The sequence below is a fragment of the Hippopotamus amphibius genome, chromosome 7 (genome assembly GCF_030028045.1).
Source record: "Hippopotamus amphibius kiboko isolate mHipAmp2 chromosome 7, mHipAmp2.hap2, whole genome shotgun sequence".
Taxonomy (NCBI): domain Eukaryota; kingdom Metazoa; phylum Chordata; class Mammalia; order Artiodactyla; family Hippopotamidae; genus Hippopotamus; species Hippopotamus amphibius.
In genome coordinates, this window is record NC_080192.1 from 36,278,288 (window position 1) to 36,295,202 (window position 16,915).

Genomic DNA, 16,915 nt, shown 5'->3' on the forward strand with positions numbered 1-16,915 from the left:
TTTTTGATCAAGAGAAATACTTAATAAGTATTCTAGACACCACTTTACCAGGCATTTTATAAAACTTACTAAATTCTTCCAACAACTCTATAGAGTATTACTATCCCCATTCTATAGAATAGGAACAGAAGCTAGAAGAGTTTTAGTAACACAATCAAAATTACACAGTTAGCAAGTAACAGTTCTGGGATTAGATCCCTAGTTTATTTGATTCCAAAATTCTTGTGATTGCTTTACTTTTTGCCACTTTGCTGCTTGGAAAGGTCTAAAAGAAAAAAAATTTCTAAGTAGTTACAAAAATGTATCACCACGTTTAAATAATAGATGTCACCATCCAGTACATGTGCTAAGCATACTTACTGCAGATTCTCAGTACCGCACTGATTAACACAAACACTTCAATGCAGAAAAACTTCAGCTTATCTGACATCTATCTTTCCTAATCACTGGGCTGCCAGAACTGCTCTGAATCTGAACATACTCCCAAGAGAAAAGGGGTTTCATTGAAGAGAGAGACCACAAGTACCCAGTGACAATACACCCTGCTAAGCAGAACCAGAGTACCAAAGATTATTCACATCTGATGTACTGTAACTGGTCCTTTTACCCTGCAATGTAAGCCAAGTTTCCCTACAAGGTATTGTTCAACAAAAGTACAAACTCATGAAGGCACTGACTACAGACTCAGTTTAGGCATTAGTATCTATTCAAGTCGTAAGCCTAAGGCAATCACCTATCAGTTTATTTGTCAAAATCAGAATTCAGCATCTGTCTCCACAGTAATGTTACAAAGAAGATGATACTGTAACACAAGATGGTGACAGATATTTCAATAGAGATCATCTCCTAGATTTTAGCAGGCTCTCTACCTTTTCAAAACATCTTAAATACTTAAGATCAATTTAAAGTTGTCATGACTGAACAAATATAAAAACAAACAAGAGATTAAATAAAATGGCTAAATCTATATGCTTTTGACATATAAAAGATTATCCTAAAACTTTTTTAATCCAGGCATTTAGGCAGTGTTTTCCAAATTCCTGTAAAACTCACTGAGCTGACGTGTACACTACATGAACCAGCAACGTGTATCACATCTGGGAATGACGGAAATGTAGACTCTGAGACCCATTCCAGGCAGAATCTGCATTTTAACCAGCCCAGGTGATGTGCAGATAAACTGAAGTTTGGGAAGCACTGATCTAGAAATATATATACATGTACATTGATGGAAAGAGATCCAACAAGAGGCCCAGCTCAAAACTGTCCTTTCAGGCGAGGTACAAAGATATCCATCTGGTTCAAAGAAACTGAGAATTTGAACTGCATTTTAGAAGATTTTCTACAAGGTAATCATGCATATCAAAAGATGAAGGTGAAGCGTGGAGGTGGGTGATTATGAGAGAGGACCAGGTCTAAAGCCCTCTGGCCTGCCACAGGCAACCTCAATATCATATCAGGCCTGAATTTAAAAGCAGCTACTAAATACTCTCTCACAGAAATGGTCTACTTTATGTTAGTGACATTCAAGAGATTTTAAAACAGTGAAGTTTCATTTTCTGTTCAACACGGAACAAAAGCAAAAAATACCACTGTTTTTTAAAAGAAAAAATACAAAGACTCTTAAAAATACAGAGGTGGAGGAAGCAAACCAAAAAGAGGTCATTTCAATAGGATATTTTAAATAGAAGACTAGATATCTGTGGCAAACTACAGTTGGTAATTTCAGGCTGGACACTAGTGTCTTCATTACAGATTTTTGTTCGAATCTCAAATTCATTTTCTTTGGTTAAGTGAGTACATATCCCTGTAAGAGTGGGTTAAAGTGTAAAACCTATTTCTTTAATATAAATTCAGTGATACAACTCAGCACCATTTTTTTTTCTTTCAATAAAACAACAAGAATAACCTTCCTACTTTAAATGAGTTTTACCAAATGAATTCAGGTATACCAGTTTTTCACATCGGCTATAAGTAATTGCCTCCCTCTAAAGGGCCTATTTCTGCAAATAAAAATGTCTTTTTGCCTGATTAAACTTCTTCATCATCGGAGAACTTTTCTTCTGCAAATTCGTAGTTGGAAAATTTGTCATTAGAAGCTTGCTTTGTCAAAATGAGCTCTTTTCAATTGCTTTGGGAGAGCAGTCCTGTAGTTAATTATGTGGAGGAGGAGAGAAACATCCTATTCTAAAAGAAGTACACTTGACAAAATATTTGGACCCAAGTATTTTACCTTAAGACAGCTTTTACAACTCAGGGCAGTAGGCTCAGTAATTATAATACCTTTAAAAACCTGAAGATAGGAGGGCAGAAGTAGACAGAAGATAGTTTATAAAACAATGAGAATGGTCCCTAGGGGAAAAACACAGCTGCCAGCCCTACCCCCTTTTCACAAATGGCCCTGTAATGACAAGTGTCCTCTCCAAACTTCGAAAAGCAGTCAAGCCTATGAATGCAATCTCTATAGCCACCACCTAAGGCACCCCCTGTGGGGGACGCAATTTGCAGGAATGTCACTTCGACATGCACTGAAACTGTAAGGAGTCAGATTACTGACTCTCATTTTTAATCCAAGAGATACCCCAAACAGACAAGAAAGCAGAGTAGACATGGAACAAGCTGGAAATGAACAAAAACAAGATGTTTACTTTTCCCACAGTGTTTTCACTTATCTGCCTCTCTCAAAGACTAGTTTTATAATCTTGGATTCATAATAGATGCTCAATAACAATATGCTTTATAACAATATCCTGAATACAGACATATAACCCAACTGATAGATTAAAGCAAAAACAAAAAACAAGGCTATGGTCTGCATCCTTTCAGTCTCTTCATAGAATACTTATACGCAATTGAAAAAAGAGCACAAAATTTCGTTAAGACCCAGTTGTAAAAATTTCACTAGCCTTATTCATCTTTCTTTAAAGGAGAAAACAAAAAACAAAAAAAAAAACTTATTTTGTAAAAAGCAAACTTGTGAACTGCATTTAAAATTAATACCCAAAGAATTCAAAGAATGCAAGGTTCTATGGACTGCCATTCTTCCCACTGGATTTTTAAACAATGTTGAAACATGGCTGTTTGAAATATTTCGGTGCCATCATTTAACACCATTCAAAATGTCAAGAGCCATATTGTGCCCCAGTGGCCACTTTTCAGCAAATAACACATCCTCAGAAGTCAAAATACTCCTAAATGATGCCAAGTGAGAATTTCTACGCTAGTATAGTCACATTTTTCTACTCTTAAGGAAATCAACAATCCTTGGAATGACAATTAGGAAAAAAGTACTTTCACTATCAAAAGTTGTGACTTTTTCAGTTTCAAATGTCAGTAAATTCCTTTACCCCATGGTAATATCTTTATACACTGTTTCCTAGTTAAACCATAATCATAAGACTACAGTGAACTTGTTTTTTTTTTAAACTTGCTGCTTCTTAAGAATAATCACACATTTATTATAATAAATTCCACAGAAATAAAGGGTATTCATCAAAGACAAAGGGAAAGACACATTTTATTTGGCCACAACACCTACCACACAGCTGCTATTCCAAGGCCACTGATGTGTGTTTCATTTGACAAATCATGTAATTTGGTCCATCTCTCTGACTATAACTACATGCTGTGCCACGCTTCAGACCCTGCCTCACCCTGATATCATGAAACCCCCCCAGCAAAGAAATCAAGAAACAAAAGCTTACACCAAACTATCATAAGCAAATAGCATCTTCTCTGCTGTGTACTAAGGTACTTTTAAAGCAGATACAGTAGCACTGCCCTCAAGCAATGTGGCATGTGTATAGCCTTGAAATAAGTAAATGTACATATAATTTCACTTATTTCCATAATAAAATGGAATCTAAAGGGGGAGTTAGAGTTTTCAACACTAATCTCTTTTCCAAATTATTTTTTTAGACATGAGCAAGTCAAAATTTCTCTCCATCTTATCTTTAAAACAATCATTTCTAGTTACTCAAATTAACTGCATCTTATAAAGTGTCCTTAAATAAAATAAATTACTTTAAAAACACAATTGAAATTTTTTAACATAGAATCTTGAAAACAAATCATTTCAGTGTTCCCACCTTCTTCAAATTTCTCCTGAATAGACAGGCTAACTCAATTTACCTGTAAAGAAAAAAAGGTCACAGTTTAACCCAAAATTGTAATCCCCAAAAGTTTCTAAAAGACTGAAATGAGCATCTATACCTTTTATTCTAAGAAACCTTGAGTACCAGACAAACTGACAAATGCAACTGAAAAACTAAACTGTCAGAGAGGAGGAAAAGAGATCAATAGAAATTTGATACTGCTGCATCTTGTTGGAATTAACTGCCTAGAAAATACAACCAAAATAACCTCTGAGGCAAAAGTCTTCAATCCCTATGACCAGTCAAGGCAAATCTAGTTAGCGCAAAGAGTTCAGCCACTGCAGATCTCCAAGAAAAACAACTGACCTGAAATCAGAAAGGAGCCATTTGGAAAAGGTATTCTAAAGCTTCCACAGGTATGAATAAAGTGCCAATGAGCACCAGATCAAGAATAAGTCCAGTTCAAACCATCAACCATGGATCCTCAACAGAGATGCTCTGAGAAAGAAGCCAACAGAATCCCAATAAAAGTTTAAAAATCTGAGTATCAATCAAAATAAACATGAGTCAATGCAAGTGAGATTCTGCTAAAAGACAAGCTATCAGCATTTTTTATGTCTATCATCAGACTCCCAGATTCAAACACTATACGGTACCTGGTAAAGCACAGGTAGGAAAGGACAGACAGGTAGGGATGCTTACTGACAAGGGGGAACACCTGCTGTTTGTATTATGCACCATATATATGGGAAACCCATGTCTAGTGGTGCTCATAATTAGTGAATTAATGAATGTAGTGCTTTATTCCTCAAAAACACATACAAGTCAAATCTTCAAAGGAACCATCTAGCGCTGTGCATAATTACACCTGTAATGATTCAAAATATTATGCCTTTTTCATCCCATGAAAAATAGAAGGATGTAGCTACTGGTGATAGGCCTCTCCACTTTTCTTCAGCTAGGCTCTTAATGAGGACAGCTATTCACAGAGGGAAAGTCGTTACATTCAGCAACCCACTTGTCCTTTCCATCAAGGCTGCCACACTTGTCACTTTTGTGAAGCCATTAAAGGAAGAACCCAAAGCTCATATAAAACTTAGCTTCCAAGACAGAATCAAAAATTTTAAGAGATGCATGTTACTGTGTTAAATGCATGTAGGATGAGAACAATGAAGTTATAAGAAAGTAGGTTTGTCAGACACGGATTTATCGGAGCACCTTAAGGGTAAACTTTGTCCTTTCCTAATATTATGAAGATGCCTGTTTTAGAGAAAACATACCCTTTGCCTACGATAAACAGCTGCACCATCAAGGGCATTTTAAACAAGTGCTTTTAGCGTGCTGAACAGCAACAAAGAGATTAGGAAGACAAACTGCTCTTAACTCATGTTGGAATCCAAAAGGTTGTAGCTATTTCAGAATTATAGCAGCAGGGATTTCAGTGTTACTGTAGGGGCACATTAGCTCTGAAAAACTAAGTGCACATGACGAAACGAGGTTAACCAATAATATGCAATAATACAGTCCCTCCCCCAAGTACAGTATATTCATTCTATATGAGAAAAACTAAGAGACAGATGGCTGGCAAGCAATTTCCCCTATGGCACTTGTACATGTCCATTCAGTGCTTGTATAGGGGTCATTTGCTAGGATAAACCCCATGTGACAAGCTCAATAAGGGTTGGGCAAAACAGTCCATACAGGCTTCACTTGATTTTAATTTTAATTTACTGTTAAGAGATGTACTTGTTCCAACAGCAAAATGAACCTTTTCCACGTAGATTTGATTAAACAATCAAAACTTAGCTAGAAAATAAATTGTCACATAAAATATTTCATAAACTATGAATTGTATCCACCGGCCTTTTTTTTTTTTTAGTACATTATCAACTGGGAAGGAAATGAGAGTAAAATAACACTCTTGTACACACTGGCTTCTTCCAATAAAGACCTGAAGAGACAATTTTTGATACAAAGCAAACTTCTCCCTTATTTACTTTGATTTTATAGTAATTCTTTCTAAACATGCTGTTACTAAATACCAGACATGCCCTCAGTGGTTGAACATACTACACTTTTAAGATAACAAACCCGGACTGGCCCAAGGCAGGTTTATTAGAGAGAACTTTCTAGAGAGACGTTAGAGAGACTAGTCATTTCAAAAGTGATTCTTATACCAGGTCAAAAACCCAAACTGATAATAATATTAAAAGACCAAGAAGAAAATATAGTTGAATATCTTTAGGAAAAAAACAAAAGGTTTAAAAAAAAAAAAAAAACTGTCAATATACCTTAAATCCTCTATTCCTTCATTTTAAATATTGTTAATTAAACTCTTTATAACATTAAGGAAAAAAACTTTAAGGAGTGCTTCTATAAAACTGAGATTTACATTTACACCTAAATGAATAAACTAGGGATGTACTGCTGAGAGTTTGGGGTAGGTTTGATTTCAAGAGTAGAAATTCCAACTATGGAGATGCTTCTCCAAGTTTCACATAATTACTGCACATCAATAACTGAGAAACTTAAAGATAATGTTAATGATCATGGTTGAGTTTAACAACTGCAGAATGGGCAATAAGGAAAAAATTTTTCAAAGCAGCCACGAACCCATTTCCCACTTTCAAAAACTCAAATGGTCATTTTTGTTTTTAAACTAATGCATTATTTTACTCATGAGAATAAAAAGATGTATTCGTTGCATTATCACTATTTACTTGTTATCTATCATGAAGGACATGCTGTCAATTAGATGATATGTGCAAAATGAAATCACACTATGAAACAGCAAGTGATAGTTTACTTTTGTTGCTTTGAAGTAAACTGACTCCTCTTTGGGTGTTATCTTTATGCAAAACACAGCAGGACTTTTAAAGAGGATGAAGGGAAAGTGATGCAATGTTATCTTCAACAAATATGTAAGAGAGCAGAGAATTTGGGATCAGCAAGTTTTTCCCATTGACCTAACATCAAATTTCTCCAGAAAATGAGATGGTCCTTCAAGAAGTCACATGCAACATGACTTAAAATTTGGCAAAGACTGCATATTTATAATTCCAGTTTTACTCTAACCACAATTTAAGATTCAATACAGTCATTACTAGATTGAAGGCAAGGGGAAAGGGGAAGAAGCTGAAACTGTATATGCTTTTTCATCAGATATGGTGATTCTACCCTTCTACTGTTTGTTTCATCACATCAGAGCCATATTCTTACGTTTAGCACAGAAACACTTTTAAAATATTAAATTTTACCATAGGGAAATTGATTTTGCTAAAAAAAAGGGTTCAGATTACCACTTAATCTCAACCAAGCTACATCAAACACTGGACGTAATTACATACATAGTTTATAAAGTAAACTTGATCACTATATTTAAAAGAAATGATAACTTGGAGAAGTACCACAGCAATAATGTTTAAGCTGAAGCAACAGAAAGCCCCCCTATAGTAAATGCCAGATTCTTCAGCTAAAATGCAGAGTCTTGATTTAGTCAAGCAAGGGGAACATAAGAGCCATCTCCCATGCTCTTTCACTCCCAGCACTGCCCTCTTCTTGTGGAACCATATTTCATAAAAGTTCCTGGGGCAGCAGAGAGGGGTGGAAGGGAGGGCAGCAGGAGCAACAGATGCAGTTTAAACACAGTTTTACACTTGAGTCTTTGTAGTCTGAAATGGAATGGTGGAAAGAAACACATTATCATCATTCTACAGTTTCCACTTGACTCCCCAGCTTTTATCCCCCCTTCTCACACCAGTGAGTTAGAGCAGTGAGACAGAAACCTGGGCACTGAATCACCGGAACATGCTATACAGACACCAAATAAGTGTCATGTCCCTATTAATACATATTTCATAATTTCTAGGATTCATAAAAACCAAGCGTGATATTTGTAAGATTTCATACTCTCAAGAGCCTGTGACTGCATATGCAGTTCTGCTGCTAAGAAATTTAGAGTAAAATACACTTTTCAAATTGTAGCTAAGTATAATTTATATTTACAGGCCTTCAACATCATATTGGTATATACTGTCTACATATCACACATCGGGCATGCTATCAATTAGATGATATGGGCAAATCATCACATTAAATTTATCTATGCAGCTAGGTATAAGTCAGGACTTTTGACACTCCATTCAATCTATAGCAGGTAAAGAACTTAAAACAATTGTCAACTACCAAAGCACTACTAATTTACCATCACACTCACACCATTCTGCCCAAGTTACAACACTAACATTTCTGATTGATGATTAAAGAATACAAAATAAGCATTTTGTGCAATAAGAGAAATGTACATGCAAAAGTGGTTTAGTTCCAGCCTTAATCTTTATAAGATAGTTTCTTCTGACATACTTTTTAAAGAAATGGACAGCAATAAAGAATAGCCACACTGGGAATGCTTGATTTATCACAGTGTTCTACAACAGTTACAGTATTACAGTAAATTATTTTTTTATATAAGTTCTTAATTATTGGTTTAAATGCTCATCTTCAAACTATCCCCAACAGTGCCAGTGACTGCCCAGATTCTTCCCTGAGCCCACTTTAGCGTCACCCAACTTTGGAAACAAGCTTTTTCTGCCAATACTCTAGAAATGGCAGGTGCACAGTAACACAAAATTGGAACTTTTGTTACTGGAAATTCTGTTCCAGTAACACAAGATCAGAAGCAGCTCACCTCACTCTTACACACAGGCCATTTATTTCTCAGAGCATGCAGCATAATTGCTAAAACCTGTACACTGCTGAAAAGTTGAGGAAAAGTTTATGTCTAACAGTGGCTTTCTATCAACTAGTCTCTGATAGACACTATATAAAATGCATTAAGAAAGGTGTGCTGGATGTTCTTGCACCTATTATCAGGGGATTTCATAACAGACGTGTGAGTGTGAACCAAGATTCGCTGACGTAAGGCATACATCCATGAACATGCTTTTAGTCGGAGAGTGGGTACAGCAGAGGATACAGAATATGGCTAATCACCACCGGGAGAAGATTCTGCCTTCATCACCCCTCACTATCAACCACTTTGCTTAAGTTCACTCACTGCCTCGCCCTGACCCTGGGGATCCATTCACTCTCTACAGCCCAGAGAGGCTGCTGAAAAGCTGTCAAAGTAAATCTGTGCTCACTTTTTGGATGGTTTAATTTCAATGGAGCATGAAACACCCCAGGACGGTTAATAAGTTTAGCCAGGCGTGCTGTTCTCCCTAATATATTTTAATTATGCATCTGTTTTAATTGTAATCAGATTAAGTCACTGGAAAGACACAAATTGGAATTTTCCCTAATGGCTATTGGAGCTTTTCATCAGTTTCTAAACACTAACAACGTTTAAAAAATAGGTAGGGACACGAGCACAGTTGTGACATTTCCCAGAAATCGATGCAGTTTCTTTGACAACACAGTTCAGGTCTCATTAGCCACCCAAACTAACCCAATGCAGAAGACAACTTCAGTCTCTAGGGGCGTCTTCTTCCCCAATTAGCACAAAAGAATCGCTAACGTCTCATGTAAAACTCCCAAACAGAAAGGACAGCCCAGGCTTTTATAAAGTGCTACTCCATCGATTGGTGAGGGAGGCGGGGGAGCGGGAGAGATGAGCAGCTTTATCCTGGCTCAAAGTAAAGTACCCGTCAAAAGGGAAAGTTGAAACACAGTGCGATCTCTCCACTATTTTGGCAACTGTCAAACGTGTGTTTTAACCTCGGGAAATAAAAGTGTCCCATCAATAAAAGGAAACGTTACAGAGAAGAGCTATTAGGGGGCTGGGAGCAGCTTCCTTCCAGTCCAGACGTAAAATCGCTTACTGTGCTTTTGTTGCACCAAGGAACACCCAAGATTTTTTTTAATACGTTCATTAAACAGTTTCCCAAATTGCTGTGATTTCCGCTAAGAAACTTAAGCGCCTGCCAACAGCCTAGAAGCAAGGGAGAGGAACCTGCTACAAACTAGGAACCCAAACTCCCTCAGCCCGCCCAGTGCGCCCTCGTCCCCGGTGTTTGCTTTCAGCGTTGATGTTTACGCGTCCCCTAAACCTTCAGGTGCTGGACTAGTCCCTCCGAGACGCACTTCGAGCCTTAAAGCGGGAAGCTTCAGAGCTCACGCGAAGTCCCCAAGCAGCCCGTCACCCCTTCCACTTACCCCCTTACCTGTCATCGTAGCAGAAATCCGCACTCAGGGTGTTGAGATACAAGGCGAGCCCCAGAGCGCTGCTCACCAACTCTGCAATCATCTCTCCACCGCCTTCCCTCCGGCTCGGCTCCCAGCGCAAAGGCAGCAGCGGCAACAAAAAACAGAAGCATCAATCCCCACCTTCCGCCGCTTTCTCCTCCCAGCTTCACTTTTCCCTCGCTTCCCCACCCTCCCTTCCTCCCTCGGGTCCTTCCAATCTACCGCTCTGCTCCTTCTCCTCCTCCTCCTCCTCGCGCCCGTCTCCGCAGCTCCTGCGTCCTCCCCGGGTGCGGGCTCACACCGCGCTCCCCATGCCCTGCGCCGGCGAGCGGCGAGCGGCGTTCGGGCTCCGCGCCCCTCGGCGGACGCACAGGGCTGGTCCTTCGCGCGGCTCGCGCCCCGACCCTAACCCATGGCAGTGCGGGGCGCCCTAGGTGAGGAGTGGGACTCGGAGGAGGTGGAAGAGTGCGGGATGGGGGCAGAGGGACCGGACCGAGCCGGGCTCTGAGACCAGCTGGAGGAAGAGAGAGAGAGAGAAGGGAGGGTGGGAGGGACGAGGCGAACCACCTCCCCTCGCCGCCTCCCGGGCGCCCGCTTCGGTGCCGCTCGGGCAGACTCCGGCCGCCACAGCGGCTGCAGCTCATTCACTCTTTATTAGCTCCCCTCCCGGCCCCAGCCCCTTCTCCAGTGAAGTGAGAAGCTGTGGCTGGAGATTCCACAAGCTCCCGCGTGGGGTGCTCGGCGCTGCCCCCCGCGCCTGCGTGGCCAGCCCTCCAACCCGGTTCGCCCAGCCCCTTTCTCCACCCAGATCCGCCCCTAAGGTTCCGCCCACACCCCACCCCCACCCCCCGGGCTGAAGGCTCCTCCCACCCTCTCCCGGGGCCGGAGGCTCCTCCTCCCTACCTCCCGCCCTCCCCGTGTTGCGTTCACCTTCGACTTCACTCTGGGAAGCCCCGGGAACCCAGGGGCGACGGCTGGAAGACAGCCCAGGGAGGTAGTGGAGTGCGCCCTGGGCGGGGGAGCTGGAGGAGAAAGGAGACCGAGCAGGACGCGGTCGCTCGGCCCGCTGCTGCCTGGCGGCGCCTGGCACCGGCTGGGTCTCAATCCCAGCGCAGTGTGTGCCAAGCGCTGCCAGGCGTAAGTCCGGTCCGCTGGAGACACTTCTGGGGACCGGGAGAGGAAGGACAGGTTGGGCGAGTGCTTCAGACCTGATTGCCACCAACACACACGAGACCTGTCACGCACCCTCACTGTGCGTGAGCCGAAATGGGGGTGGGGGTAGGGGGGCGTTGGAGAGCTTTGAAGGGCATCTTAGGAGCCAGAGATTTCAGCTGCGAGCCGACCATTGTCCCGAATGTCAGTGGAGAGACGTGTGGGGAAGGAGACATTCCCGCAGTCAGGTTAAAAAGACAGGACCGCAAAAGAGGAAAGAAGGACAAGCGCGCACACAACATGCACACCCCGCAGCTGCAGGGGCTTTTCGTGGTTTCAAGGGAACTGTCAGGCTGACCCCTAGAACACAAAGAGAAGACGCCTGCCTGTACGACGTAGTACAGCGCTGTGCTTAAACCTCGGCAGGCGGGAAGCTAAGGCCCTTTCCTTTCCGCCCGGATGCAGGACTGGATGGAAGGCGTCCAACGGGATGAAATATGGTGTCGAAGAATGGTCTCTGCAGAACGAGCTCTGGGTACTAAAGTTGCAAGACCAAAGCGGACCGTGGGCTGCCTGCCACACCTCCTCCCGGCTTGGCCCCTTTCTGGCTGGAAGAGTGGCTCCCTTGGACCACGATGAACACTACTGCAGCGCCCCCTGCTGCACGGAAGCCACAATGCAAAACAGACCTGTAGAGGGCTGACTTACCCCGCCCCCCCAATACCTCTGCCATAGCTCCAGTGGCAGCACCTAAGCAGCAAGTTCTCCAAAACGGCGGCAAGAAATTGAACCCCCCGGATTGTTTGGCAGTGGCCTGAAGAGCAGATACAGTGGTTTGGATGTCTGCAAAACGACGCTCCATCTTTCCCTGATTTCACAAGGAAATTATGTATTCACAGATGACATGATGAATATTTATTACACCTATTATGCCATGCATGATGGGCCCATTTTTGGGGCCCTGGGAAAAACATAAGTAAACACACATAGGAGGGAATTGTATCTTTAAAGGCAGGGGCTGATCTTTTACCTTTTCATTGTTTTTAACCCCATAACCTCTACTCACTGTCAAAAAGTATTTAAAATCGTATCTATTGGCCCATCAAGGTCCTCTGTGTCCCTCTACTGCACTCACGTGTTGATAATGGATCCTAGGACACTGGCAGAAGGGCACGCTCCTCTGGAAGCAGATGGCTGGGTTTGAGTCCCCAGTCTGCTGCTTACCATCTGGGTAACCTTTGGCCAGTCACTTAACCTCTTTGTGCCTCAGTTTTCTCACCTATAAAACAGTGATGATAATAGTACCTATCTATGGGTACTATCATTATGAAGATGAAAGTAGTTAACATGCGTAAAGCACCTAGAAGGGTCCTAAATGCAATAGAAGTGGTAGCTGTTATTTATTATTACTACTACTATTATTATTCTTTCCAACTTCCTCTTATCCTTTAGGTTGTCAACTAACACCTAGATGTTTACCTCCAAAACCTACTCCCATCACATCCATACTGCTCCACTCCTAATCCAAGCTACCCATGTTCCCTACATGGACTAATGCAGAAGCTTTCTAAGTGGTCTCCTTACTTCTGCTCCTGTAGTTCCCACCCCTCTCCAGTCATAACTTCAGATATTAGACAGAGGATTCTTTTGAAACCCTATGATCCCCCTGCTAAAACAAATGTTCAATGACTTCCTGTTATACACAGAATAAAACTTGAATCCTTACCACGGTCAGCCAAGCCCCTCATCTGGCCCAGTGACTCCCTCCCGTCTCACTGTGTTCCTGGTGCTCCAGCCACACAGACATCCTTTTCCGCCGGAGTTTACACTTTTCTTTCTCCCACATGGAATGCCTTCTAGCCAGACCTTCTCCAGCTCCTTCTCAGCATTCAAGTCTCAGTTCAAATGTCATCGCCTAGAAAGGCTTCACAGCCTTTAGGAAGCCCACACTTGAGGAAGTAGCCTCTCCCCCAGCAACCTCTATCCCATCAGGCTGCATTATTTTCTTCATAGTACGCATCAGTATCTGAAATTACCACCAGAATGGCAGCTCCAAGAGGCCAGGGACCTTATCAATTTTGTTTTTCATGTAATGCCCAGCACCTATAAACATCTGGACAGGTAGAAGAAAAAAAAGTTGGCAATAAATAAACAAGTAAATGTGCTCAGCAGAAACTATATAACAACTGAAAATACACAAATTTCAGGGACTTCCCTGGTGGCGCAGTGGTTAAGAATCCACCTGCCAATACAGGGGACACGGGTTCCATCTCTGCTCCAGGAAGATCCCATATGCCACAGAGCAACTAAGCCCAGGTGCCACAACTATTGAGCCTGAGCTCTAGAGTCCATGAGCCACAACTATTGAGCCCGTGTGCCACAGCTACTGAAGCCCACGTGCCTAGAGCCCGTGCTCCACAACAAGAGAAGACACTGCAATGAGGAGCCCGTGCACTGAAATGAAGAGTAGCCTCCAGTCCCCCCAGCTAGAGAAAGCCCATGTGCAGCAACAAAGACACAAGGCAGCCAATAAATAAACAAGTAAATAAATAAATGAATAAATAAATAAATACATTTATATTTTTAAAAAACTATTATGAAACAACAACAACAAAAACCCCACAAATTTTCATCCTGAGAGAATAGGGTAAACTCTGTTGTTGTCGATGTTAAAGATAGTGAAAAATTAACAAAAGAGGGCGGGAGGAAGTAGGTTAAAACTTCTTAAGAATGCATCAACTCTGCAGGAAAGTGGGGGTGGTGGGAAGTCACACACAGCTCTGTTCAATAATTAAGAGGACTGGGAGGCATGAAAGTAAATATGAGAGGTCTGGGTTCAACCTGCTAAAAGCTTGTAAGCATTTTCCAGGGCTGTCTCCATTTTCGAGGCTCCAACAGTTTTAAAGAAATATTTTCTACCTTCCTCCCTCACCTCCTCCTTTTCTCCTCTCCTCACCCCTAACTCCTCTGAATTAGAAGCACAGGAGACTGTGAGAAATGCCACAAAGTGGCACGTCTTGCCATCCCTGATGAATGGAAGGCTGAAAAATCCAGCTGTGTTTGAGAATCCAGTTGCTTTTAACAAATTTTCCTACTATAATCTAACATGGGTCTCAATATTCTTCCAGTGCACTGAGCCTTATCTCTTTCAGACTGCTCTCCAAGGGCTGAGAAGCAGCCAACGCCTGCATTTTCGACCTTCCTTGAACAACTTTGGGGATGAAATAAGATTAAAAATGTAAAGATCTCTCCTTGGAGATCATTTCAAACCTGAGGACATTGCTTTTCAATTTACTAAGGTATACTTATCCATTGTGAGGTTGCTGCCTGGGTTCTGAAAATTATATATATATATGTATACATATATATGTACATATATATACGTGTGTGTGTGTATTCTATTTAAAGCTACCGTTGCTCTCCACAGATGAAGGAAATTAGTCTGGCTGCCTTGAGTTTTCTACCTTAGACACAAGACTGGCCAAAAAAGTGCTAAGCCCTTATTTCCCCCAAGTAGGTTCCACACATCTGCTACCTCACCACTTCCTCAATGAATTATTTTTTATAGTTGCCCTGACCTACCCTGCATTTGTTCTGCATTCCCAGCCCTTTGTTGTATAATTCATACCTTTGCAGTGCCAGTTCCTTGGGGTAAAGATTTCCTTATTTGCCTAAGACAATTTTAGTTTACTGTGCAATACCATCTTCCCTTTGGGTGTTGCATAAATATTAACTAAAAATCCACATCTGGTCTTGGTCGTCATTTCTATTTGTCCTAATATAACTTCTCTTTGAACAATTCGTTTGGAAAGTGTGCCAAAGCTGAAATGTGGCACATAAATTCTCCTGCTGCCTAAGAATGCCTTTTAAAGTGCCCACAGATTTGGTTATTTATGAACAGAAGATTTGCACCTCTTCCTTACTCTCTCAATTCTAAAATTGTCCCAGGCCAAAGTAATTACAATCTCCCATATGTTTTGTGAAAAGGTATCCAAGAATCTCCTGCTAAAATCTTAACAGATTGACTAGGAAGCAGAAAAGCGCTAGCCCAGCAGGTGAAACTGCCTCTTTAGGGAGGTCAGAACAGAGCTCTCTGCTGGGGGACTCATAAGCTCCCGGCTTTACTCAGGAAATAACCCTGCAGGAGAAAAACAGCAGAGAGTGGATGAAATGTGGGTCAGGGAGCTGAAAGAGGCACCTGGGCTGCTTGGTTAACTAATAACAGTAAATGCATTGGCTACACGTTACCTTTCAATGCTTCCCAGCATACCTTAAAATGCTACCTTGTTGACGCTACAAATGTAACGTGGCTTTTTCCCCAAACTTGTGATCCATTAGGAATATAATTAGGACGATGCAACCATGGAAAGAGATCCTGTGGCCTCTGTCACAAACCCAGGGCTGTTAAGAGCCAGCTGCTACTAAAATAGTGATCACTTTAAGAATCTCCCAGCCTCCCAGCTTCCAGTTCAGAGGATGTGGGGGTGGAGGAGGGGAGGAGGAGGAGGAGGAGTGTAGAAATAACATGTTAATAACCAGATATGGGTAATTGCAGAGATGTTGAGGCTCATGATAGAATTCAAAAACTCAATCAAGAAAAGCAAGGACAGCCTCCTTCACAGAATCTCTCTGAATGCATTCACATGCACTGCTATAAACAGTGATCAAAAATATTCTAACAGCTTGAAGATGGCACAGAATTTTGGATAACAGAGTTTTGATAAGCCTCAGATTCTATAAAATAAAAGCTAAATCAAAGAGTAGAAAGAAGATTACTTCTGATGTGAACCTTAGGTAAATTAACCAGTCATTCATGAATATTGCCTTGATGCTTAGCCCAACCCGGACTCTTTAGAGCCAGCATCGTCCAGTAGAACTTTCTGCAAAGGTGGTTTTATACCTGTGTTCCCCAGTGTGGTAGCCACCAGCTCCATGTGGCTATTGAGCGTGTACAGGACAGCTACTGTGACTGTGGAATTGAATTTTAAATTCTGGTTAATTTTAATTAATGTAGATGTAAATAGTGACATTGGCTAGTGGCTGCTACATTGGGCAATGAGTTCACTTAAAAGCCACTTACCTACTCCTCCCAGTGGTCAAAGCTTTAGTCCGGAACCTCTTGCTCTGATCACCACACCCACGTGTGACCTGCTTTTATGAAATAGCTACCAGTTACTGAACACTTTTTAGGTATTAGGCATTTTACAGAGCAAAATCTATGTTCGTGATCACATTTAATCCTCTCAATAGCCCTGGCAGATAGCTACCATTATCACCATATTTTACAGATAAGGAAATGGAGGTTGATAAATTGTCTGTAGTCTTACAGCCTCTAAGTAATGGACCTGATTTTGAATGTAACTCCAAAATCTATGCTTTAACTACTGCCATTCAAAAGGCTACCTCCCCATTAGGATCTATTTCAGGAACGGGAATTCCTGGCTATATAGCAAAGGTGCTTTGGTTAAATGCTTATTCTTCCTCCT

General features: G+C 41.6%; 1 protein-coding gene across 2 annotated transcripts in view; it reads right to left on the reverse strand.

The window, feature by feature from the left end:
* Positions 1-10,386, reverse strand: part of TMTC2 (transmembrane O-mannosyltransferase targeting cadherins 2) — a 370,895-nt gene extending 360,509 nt beyond the window's left edge. For both annotated transcript variants that reach the window (XM_057742666.1, XM_057742667.1), the window contains exon 1: positions 10,256-10,386. In XM_057742666.1, the coding sequence (XP_057598649.1) occupies positions 10,256-10,338 (83 nt within the window). In that variant the 5' untranslated portion in view covers positions 10,339-10,386. The remainder of the gene's footprint in view (positions 1-10,255) is intronic.
* Positions 10,387-16,915: the final 6,529 nt, after the last annotated feature.